We start from the raw sequence: 10,696 nt of genomic DNA, 5'->3' as shown, positions 1-10,696 counted from the left end.
TTTTTATGCGAATAAAGTTTGATTCTTTATTATTTAAAACAGATAGATTCCATGTTGCCGCGCGTCTGTTCATGAAAAGGTCACACAAGACGTCAAAATGTGGTAAGAACATCAGTGACAGCAACTTCGAACTCAGGCTCTCTCTCTTCTCCTCCCTTGTCGACGACAAGTCGACGACAAGGGAGGAGAAGAGAGAGAGCCTGGGTTCAAAGTTGCAGTGGCACACTCGCCTATCACCTCGTGTGCCATTTTTTGGTTCTTACCACATTTTGACGTCATCTGTGATCGATCACTGAACATGGAATCCCATTGTTAAGTATACTCTCAGAAAATTCTCGCGTACCTTGTCCACCCTAACCCGTCAACCTGGGACACTATATGGTGGTCTGGCATGACGTTAATCTCGGTATAATCTAAAATGGCGATGGATTTAACCCAGTGTCTTCGTGCTTTAGAAATTTCTGTCCTTGAAAGAAAAGAGGAAGATGTTCTTTCTTCAGTAGCAGCTATTAATGAAAAGGTTATTGATTCAGGTCAGTGAGGAAAAACGGCGCGTTCGAAAGGTTGAAGTCGACTTCACGCGTGGTTTGATTAATAGTATAATAATTAATAATAATATAATCACTTTATTTAACTTTCATGCTTACAGTAGGTGCCCCAGAAATTGAATAATGAATTAATATGTAGTTGACCACTCCCCTAGCGGCTTCAGGGTCAATGAACAGCACTTTGGGGGGAACTTTGCCAGACTGCTTTTATTTTAGAGAGTCTAACCATTTGCAGATGTCAAATACAAAGGCAGCACTTTTTCCTCAGTTAAGAATAGCACATTATTTTGATCCAGTTGGTTGTAACATTATGATCAAATTGAATAAGCCATGTATCTTCCTGGTTGGTACATTTGGGACCACTGAGACAGTGATAAGCACTTCAGTATTTGTTTGGCCCAGTTCTGACTTCTACTAAGGTGGTACTTTGTTGGGAAATGTAATTGTCTTTCATTTGGGTTCTTGTCTTTAGTTAGTAATAATAATTTAGGATACGGTGTTGTCATCTGCTGGCGTTGAGAGCACTGGTGCAGGAAATGGAAACAATGTCATAGAAGTGGAATTACTCATTGGAATTTCTTTTGCAATAATTTCCTTTGTGTTAATTGTGAACCCACGGCATGCAAATAGATAACTCGTGCATTATGACAAGTTGTGCGTAGAATATAATGTTGACGCATATAAATTCGATGGTCAAAACTAATTTTTGTGTTAACCCTGGTGCGGTATATTCCACCAAATTTGCGCCTCAGTCATTCAGTGTATTTTCTTTAATACTCTCTGTGATTAATGAACATCATCTGGTTCAGTAAGAAACTGTAAAAGTTACAAATGCTAGCGCCAAAGCTTGGACATGCACAAAACCGTGAAACTGTCCCTTTCACCACATCCGTAATGTTAGGTAGAAAGATAGATAGATTATAGATAGATAGATAGATAGATACATGTAGATAGATAGGTTTATTAGAAATATCATCGAGCAGCTGAAAGGCTGAATTGCATGACTATTTATAATGTAAGTATAAATAAAAAAATATATAACTATTTGCAAGCTAACCCTAGCCCTATAAAGCTATTGGCTTTACGTACTTATCTATTTGACATCGAGGGAATAAAAGTGTTCACATAGCATTTTGTACCGATGACAGGGTGCTTAAACTGCCGCTGCTTACGGAGACAATAGTGTGGTTCATTAAGGTCTGGTAAAAGATGGCTTAGCTTGTGACATGGCTCAGACGTAATTGAATCAAAAAAATTATTACATAGTTCGATTCATCTGTCCTTGAGGGTCTCTTGATTACACAAAGAGAGCCTTTCATGATAAGACATGTCATTTGGAGAGATGATTGACAAAGCTCGCTTCTGTACACGCTCTAGTTCGTCACTTAGATAGGCTGGCAAAGCATGACAGAATACAGGTGCGCAATACCCAGCACAGGCCTAATGCAAGTAGAATTAAAACTAACGATATCACTAATAGGGACCTCTGCGTGCTTCAGCAAAATGAGAAAATACATGCGCTTATTAGCCTTTCTTATGACTTCATAAATATGATAATTCCACTGGAGAGTGCTAGCAATGGTAACCCCTAGATGTTTGCATGATCTACTGACTCAAGCTCTTTGGAATCGACGGAAATAGAATTAAACCGATGTTTTGATTTTTTAAAGTCAATTATTAGTTATTTATTACATTTATCCGCATTTAAATGGAGTTTGTTTCTTCTTGACTTGACTTGTTCCACCTTCGTGACAGAGCACTGGATACTACTATTTCCGGGCTTCGGGACAACCTCGGCCAGTGTTGTGGTGTCCACGTATTTCCATGCTTGTGATTCTGATGGATGGAGATCATTTATCATTAGCAGGAAAAGCCAAGGACCGAACTTAGTGCCTTGGGGAACGCCAGGGGGCACCAGACCCCACTCAGAGAAACAATCACAAGACAACTTGACACACTGGCATCTATCAAATAGAAAATCGCAAACCCAGCGGGCTACTCCACGTGGAATGTTCAGTGAGAGGATCTTATCGACTAAAATATGATGATCGATGAGATCAAACGCCTTCTTGTAATCCAAAAGTACAATCCTCACTGCAGAACTGTTTCCAACTGTGGCTTTCACCTGTCGTGCACCATTGAGATTAGAGCTTGTGTAGTTGATGACTTTGGTATGGCGCCAAACTGGTTTGGATCAATAATATCCAGAACTGCAGGACCCATATGATTTTACACTATAAATTCCTCAGCTACTATAGAGATTACTGGAGTTAAGGAGATAGGCCTGATATGTTTGGTAATGATGGTAACATGCTTTTCTTTAGGTGAAGGCATTACATCCGTGTACTTCCATGAGGATGGGAGTTTCTGCTCATCAAAAGAGCAACACAGGAAGTCACAGATGGGGCCAGGGAGGAAATCTGCCTACTCCTTTAGAAGCCAGATTGCCAACCCGTCGCGACCAGATGCTTTGTGGGATTCAGAGCCAACAGCACTGAGCACACTTCAGATACGCTGGCCTGGGGTTTAACAATCTCTGAATCAATAGCAGACGATGGAAGACTGTCAAGCGGTGCATAGTCCTGCATAGGCTGTAAAAGAGCTGAATTGATTAAATTAGTGTAATGAGACTACGTTATGCTTAAAGGATTAATGGGATCACCAGGGTGCAAACAAAAAAATGCAAGTCTCCAGAAAGAAATGTATGGCAAGAAAGCTGTGTCTTCCCTCAAAAGCTATGATGTTGGACGAAGTATAATGCATTTTCACTGCGATTTTGTGAGACGTGGTGGTGACCAATATTTGTGCATGGAAATTGGAAGTTTTAGTGTGATTATTGTGATAAAATCTATCAATTAGTACACTAACTTTTTCTCTCGTAACATTGATTGTGAAAGTACCAACTTTGGAATAAATTTTAGGGAATTGACTCAAGAAAGCCTTTTCTATATGTAATGACAACGGTGTATCAAGATTGTTTTCTTTTTACTTATAACAATTTAGAGCATTGACACGGCTGCTGTAATTTTACCCCCTCAAGGGAGAGAAATTGTTGTTCGCAAGAATGTAAATTGTTTACTGAGTATTTAGGCTGTGGAGGGATGAAACCAGTGATATAAAACACAGGGAAGTCTGAAAGTTGTCAAGCAATTTTACATCATCATTGTCATCTGCTGGTTTTGAAGCTGTTACTTTTCTCTCCCGTCTAATTCAGTGGAGGAAGATGTTAAATATTTAAAAACTGTGGACAATTTAAGTTGTGCAACACTGCTCAAGAGAGCTGTACATGTTCAACTATGGAAAACCATGGTTCACTTTTAAACCCATCACAGACACTGCCAAATTTTCGTCTTCTATGGTGAAAGGGAGGGGATTACTTTGATGTGCTATTTTAATATTATTCACTCGTAGAGCAGATCTTCGTACTCATTGTACATGTAACCTTGTAACCTAATATAACCTAATATTTATAGCTCTGGACACGATTTATAACTCTGCAAATGTATTCAGCACACGTAATGACCACTGAAAGGCTTTATTGAGTCAGTGACCTTAAAGTTAACTTATACATGTATCTAATTTTGTACTATTTCGAAACCATGCATTACGTGATACAGACCTTAGCCTTTCTAAGGGGTGACAGGATATTTTTATTGTGAAGATCACGACAAAATTACCAATAGACCCAATTCGCTTACTCAATGCTGTACCCTATTCAGATCTCCCAGGATTAAGATTCTTTGTGTATTTGTATTTGCATTGTGATGTAGCATTCACATTTAAATAGTTGATGGCGACCCAGCGAGACCCAAAGACCCATAAACCCAGAGACCCAAGTACCTAGCGACCCTAAAAACCTATCAACCCAGAGACCTAGCGACCTAGTGACCCTGACACCCAAAGACCTATCAACCCAGAGACCCATAGTCCCACTGGTCCACTGAACCAGAGACTCAGCTGTTACACACCTATGAGACCACCTGTTACTAGAGAGATTTTCCATGACGTCCTTGGTGCGTTTACACCACAAATTGCAAAGTTTGATATGTCACATTATTTAAGGGTGTCAAGGGGAAATCTTCAGTAAATCACAAGTTTAAAAAGTTGAAAAGGGTAATACAGAATTCCTTTACTGATAAAATTATCGTTATATCACAAGCAAGATGATTCTGAGCAAAAACAACCTTTATCCAGGCGATTTGCCACAAACTTGAAAAATGTTGGGCTGACAGTTATCAAGATTACCCAAATGCAATCCATTTCAATCTTGTCCATTTGTGTCCATTCATGCTTCTCTTACCTTTTGCTGTATGTCTTTTATGTTGTTGAACAGTTTTAAATGGTTATTGCAATGTTTCATTCTACTTTTTGGGCATTTTTGATGTTATGAAATTACATCATTTTGCGTGACACAGCCCCTTTAAAATAATTATATAGGAAACAGTGCCTGTATCTTGGTCTAATTTATTTTGCAATATTTTAGGTGAGTTAGAAGAGTTGAGGAAAATTGTGATATGTCTGTGTCAAGGGGACTACCTAACAGCCTTGCAGGGCAAAACATCACAGCATCTTTTGCAGGTTACAGCTGTCACGGCAGGTGAGATCTCTACCATTGTAGTGCCATCACTGATTCAGGATAATTTTGTTCTTTTTTTTCTACCTCGTGAATTGGAACTGATTTTATGCAGGATATCATGTATGGTTTTTTTTTGCAGAAATAGAATTACGGTACTGTTGTAAGTCCTTCACTAGTAGACAGGAGGGGGCAGGGTTGGTGTAGTGGTGAGGGGACTCCTCTTTCACCCATGTGGCCCAAGTGTGGGTTGAGTTTGTTGGTTTTCTTCCCTGTTGCAAGAGGTTTGTCTCCTGGTATCAGATTTTCCCCTTTTATCCAAGCTACGATTTGATCTGCCTTTGCCTTAAGTTAATATGTAGCACTTGTAATCATAAGAGCTCTTGTGCTTGGTTGCATAACCTTGAAACTCTGATATTGTTGTTATTGTTATCAGCCACTCGGTTCAAGAATTTCAAATCAGTGCATGTGCATTTTAAGTGTACAATTGTAAGTTCTTTCAGCTGTAACTGTTTTTTTAAACCATTCCTTAATTTTAATGTGATCTTTTTTGTCATTTTCAGATGTTAATAAGGTAGTCAATGAAATTTCGTTGGTATTAAAATGTGAGAATGTTAACTCTTCCCCTGAAATCAGGTATGTTACCTTGCTAATAGAAGTAAAGTGGCTAGGGCTGTACAACCTGGTTGAAGAGTTAGACTTGGGGTGCAGGGGTGGCGCAGTGGTGAGAGCACCCGCCTTCCAACAATGTGGCCCGGGTTCGATTCCCAGTCTTGGCGTCATATGTGGGTTGAGTTTGTTGGTTCTCTACACTGTACCGAGAGGTTTTCTCTAGGTACTCCAGTTTCCCCTCTCCTCAAAAACCAACATTTGACTTGATTTACTTTCATTGTTAATTTCAGTTTACAGTGTCCCCAATTAGCGCTCCAGCGCTAGAACGACTAGACACTTAAATAAAGTTCCTTTCCTTTCCATGCATTTAAGAGGGATCGAGGTAACTTGTAGAGAAGCTGTCCTAAATTTAAGAATAATAATAATTAGCAATCATCTAGCAAACATTTTGCCAGTATATTAGGGTTGGAAACCATGTATTTTGAGGTTGAACAAGCAGCATTCAAAACCATAACAAACTTGTCATGTTTAGCTAACTTGTGCGCTGTTTCTTTTCAGTCAGACCTTGGTGCTATTCATTGGTGTTGCTTGCTTAGAGCTGTTTATTCAGTACAATTGGACAGGTCCAGCCCCTGTGCCACAACTGGCTGGTATTCTCCCGGGTACTATTCAAGGAAATTCCCAACTACTTATCTTCGAAAGATTGAGTCAAGATGGACAGGTAGTAAACTTTGGATAAATCCTGATTGGGAGTCATTGATATCGTCTTTTATCATTTGCATGTGTGCACTGGTTGCATACTTGCATATATTATAATCAACAATGATTTTGCAAAGGTCATCCAAAGGGGGATAGCCCGTTGTACTTCTAGTGGCCTGTGCAAGGTGTTTAACATATTGCTGTGATATAATTTATTAGGCAGTAAATTGTAAAATGTATCTAACAGTGAACTGAAATTACCCATTGCAGCCCATTGACAATCCTATGATTGATGTTCCACTGGTTCTATTTCTTGCCAAAATAATCTTGCTTGAAAATGAAAAAGCACTGGATATTTGCCAGGTAATTATAATTTTTTCTAGCTACTTTATTTATCTAGAGAGGGGTTGTAATGTACTGTATCAGTGTAAAGAAGAAGGGCCTCTTTGCAGAAAACCTAGAGACCTTTTTGACAAGAGTCAGGGTGGAGAAACCCTTAGCATTACGTAACAGGCTGCCATCATCTCAAACATTTGGCACAACATTTCTATTACACTACCACCCACCATTTACCACAAAATGTTTGTGCTTTCAGCTCTTAGAATAGTCATAAATTTCAAATATCTGTGTGTAGTACTAATTTTGCTAAAAATGAATTCAAATGCAGACAGCTTGCCTGTGGGCCTTAAGATGTCTAGGAGTGCAGAGACAACTCTTCCATGAAAGTAATGAGATCACAAAAAACAGAATATTCATTTTAATGGAAAGAGGTTTGTTTTTTGTGTATTTTATTAAAGGAAAAAAATTTGTTGACCTGTTACTAGTCTTGGTAATACTAACAGTGTTGTTTTCAAAGGTGGTTTATTTGTTGCCAACTAATTTGTGACAAAATGAAGTGCAATGCTATCCAGCCCTCATTCATGTTGTGGGTGAGGGATACTTATTTGGTGTACAAGTGCTCTTTTGTACACGTGTCATGATCTGTTATTATGAAGTCTGATGATTAGTAACCAGGAGGGCACTCAACCTCACAAAGGGGGTCATTAAAACAGTTGAATTAATTTGCTCAAGTAAGAAGTGGTGTGATCCTGCAGTCCTATTGGAAAAGGTTTCAGGAACATTAAGCCATTGCTGTTAATTTGAAGTGGATTTACCTCGCTTTCTTAGGAATTTGTTAGCTTTCGATTTACTGATTACAAGTTTTCAACCTAATCCCATCATTATACATGTAGCTATTGCATTGCATTTGTTTCTTTGTTCAAAGAATTAATGACCACTTTCCCACTAACTGATTCATTGGTTGAATAATAATAATTATTATTGAACTGCTGTATAACATAAAAAATGTGATTGACGGCCTGATAATTAGCCAACATTGTTTGTTTGTTGCATTCACTTATGTGTTAACTACTGCCATCTTTTCTTAGTTCACAAGGCATTAATGCAGCAGCTTACTGGAGAAATAAACAACAGGTGATAAAAAGTTCCTAACTAAATGTACTGTGATAGTGTGAAAGGACTATATATAGAGACGATTATTCATACAAAAACATCAATTTGCGACTGAGTGTGTCATGCTTCTGTTAAAAAATAACAAACCTAATCTGAGATATTTCAAAATTTGGGGCAATGCACTTTGTGTACTTGACACATTATTGTCATCAAGCAATTACAGTGCCTGCAACTCATACTTGTTTATTAGCTTGTGGGGATATCCAATCCCCACGATTGACGAGGTGTTACATACCATGAATGGTTCTAAGGTCTTCGGTAAATTAGACCTTAAATTAGACCTTAAATGGGGTTTATATGATAAACCAACATTAATTACCACCATAAATTCTCTGGTTTTCAGGAAAATGTTTTACTGTTTGTCAGTTTGGCTGGTACAACAACGAAAAATAGTACTCTGCTTCAGAATGTACATAAATTTGCAGCTAGGGTTGCCACTGGGGCAAGATAATGTGACCACATCACCTTAATTTATATTAAAGCAACTCAATTTGTTGCCAGTTGTTGTGCAACTTGAACACTGTAATGGCATTAAAATGTTTGCATGGACTGGCCCCAGCATGTCTGTGCAGCAAATTCGTTGTCAGAGTTGATGTCCACTCTTTTAATACTAGACACAGAAACAAACTGGATGTCCTGCTGTTCAGAACAGCTACTAGCCAGTGGTCTTTCGTATACAGAGCCAGTCAGCTTTGGAATGAATTATCTCAGACTTTAACTGTTGTAAATACTTTGGTTATAAAAACAAGTGATAAAAAAGAAGAACGACATTTCATTTTTAAGTTCAAGTTCATGGATAAAAAATTATGCATATGTACAATTTCTGAAACAATGGAATGAAAGGAAAAAAGCTGAAAAATATTTGCAAACGAACAATAAGAAATAACAGAATGCGAAAATGAAGTGCAAATACATGTAAGAGGTGAAGAGAATGAAAACTATTAGAAGTGTTAAGCAAAGAGCTTTGCGCGGATGGAATCACTCTGTTTGTTTAATTTTGGCTTAAGGGCCCAGATAAAGAACATTTCAAAAATCAAGCAATCGAACTTGTTCAAACACTTCCTCAGGATCCTGAAAATGGCAGTAGAATGGTTGAAACGTCCTTCTTCTTTTTTAACTCATTTTTACAACTGTTTTACTAAGAACTTATTACATACTTCGTAAGTACCGGTAGTTTGTTTGTATTTAAAACTGCTCTAAAGAATCAGGCTTGGGAGAATTTTGTATTAATCATAGAATTATTTATTCTTGGACTCTTCTTACACTAGCTAGGATTGTTTTACACATTTGTAGCTTTTTATTGTAATAATTTTTACTGAAAAACCATTTTATTGGAGTGACAAACAAAGCTATGTACATGCTGTAATTATGTTAAATATGTGCTGCTGCGAGTCTTTTGAAAAGCTTTGAAAAACATCCACAAAAAGAGTGTCCCTCAGGGCTCAGAACAAATTATGGTTCAAATTGTGAGAGAAAAATATTAGCATACAAGAAATACAAGCTATGCCCTATTAATATTATAGACTACTAACAAGTCTTTTATCAGGATATGTAGCTCATGTACTTGGCGTTTTATTGTTGTTTTGATAGGCTTCTATGCTCATGAATTATTAATGAGTGAGACAGAACATTATTCATGACGTTGAATCATTACATGTTATGAGAACAGTGTTGTATTCTGCTAGCAAGGTGCAATAATTGAATGGTTTTTCACAGTCATAATATACAGCTTTTGCAGGTACCACTAAAGGCGCTGACTACAATTTTGTATTCCTTGGGTGTATGAACTCAAGGATGCAATTTGGGGTCCTGCAAAGTGGTAGCTATAAAATAAAACGTTTTTTGTAGAACTTTTTTTCTGACAAAGTTTTGGGAAAAAATGACAAACTGTATGGAAAAAAAGGAAACTTGTTGGTCTTGTTTGACCACATTAATAGTGGTGGCTAATTCCTTCTGCTGTGTTATCTCTGACGTGTGCTTCTGTGCATACAGTACAGCCCAAAAATAATGCACGCGCAAGAACTTCTTTTTGCGTCCGCAAGCCGGCAACTTCTTGCGGCTTCTTGCGGCTCCTTGCGCCACAATCCTACCAGCCGCAAGAACTTCTTTGCGGTTGGAAGTTGACACCGCAAGAACTTCTTTCTGTTAAAAAATCCTGTCCGCAAGAACTTCTTTGCGACAACATCTCAGAAAGAAGGTGATATACAAAACTTGCAACAAGACGAAATTTTTAAGGGCAAACCACGGTCGAATCTTGGGAGTTCTATGTATCACATGTAAACAAACGCCACAATGATGTTGATTTTTTGCTACGTTTGCACAAAGACTAGTCGCTTGATAGCAATCAGAATAAATATCAGACGAAACCCTTTTGCTACCCAAAAATCCCAGTCAAAGAAATGTTTATCAAGGTACACTGTAGTGATGAGAATGGCTTTTTCCACGCAAACCGTTTGTAGGACTGTCGCCGTGAATGTAGAGGAATTCATTGTTGTGAAATTCACATAAATGTGAAGCTAGGATTGATTCCTGTCGGAATCTTTGAAATTTCCTCTGCATTCCTGTTTAAATATCTCAAGGAAAATGGAGTGAAAGCAGACTCACAAGACTGAATTTTTCAAGCTCGCCATTTTCATTTGTTGTCTGCTCCCGAGCACGTGGCTTTATTTCACGATCGTCACCTAAAACCAGAAATGTGATTGTTCGCGTTCACTGAGAAAAAATAAAATAAGCATGAATCAAGTTTGATTCT

General features: G+C 38.1%; 1 protein-coding gene across 2 annotated transcripts in view; it reads left to right on the top strand.

The window, feature by feature from the left end:
- The first annotated feature begins 384 nt into the window (after positions 1-384).
- LOC137977728 (tetratricopeptide repeat protein 27-like) overlaps positions 385-10,696 on the top strand; it is a 52,897-nt gene continuing 42,585 nt past the window's right edge. For both annotated transcript variants that reach the window (XM_068825052.1, XM_068825051.1), the window contains exons 1-7: positions 385-533; positions 5,032-5,145; positions 5,685-5,757; positions 6,292-6,454; positions 6,703-6,795; positions 7,100-7,202; positions 7,860-7,905. In XM_068825052.1, the coding sequence (XP_068681153.1) occupies positions 419-533; positions 5,032-5,145; positions 5,685-5,757; positions 6,292-6,454; positions 6,703-6,795; positions 7,100-7,202; positions 7,860-7,905 (707 nt within the window). In that variant the 5' untranslated portion in view covers positions 385-418. The remainder of the gene's footprint in view (positions 534-5,031; positions 5,146-5,684; positions 5,758-6,291; positions 6,455-6,702; positions 6,796-7,099; positions 7,203-7,859; positions 7,906-10,696) is intronic.

The sequence above is a fragment of the Montipora foliosa genome, chromosome 11, assembly GCF_036669935.1.
Source record: "Montipora foliosa isolate CH-2021 chromosome 11, ASM3666993v2, whole genome shotgun sequence".
Lineage (NCBI taxonomy): Eukaryota > Metazoa > Cnidaria > Anthozoa > Scleractinia > Acroporidae > Montipora > Montipora foliosa.
The sequence above is the reverse complement of the archived record's forward strand: the minus strand, read 5'-3'. Positions and strand labels throughout refer to the sequence as shown.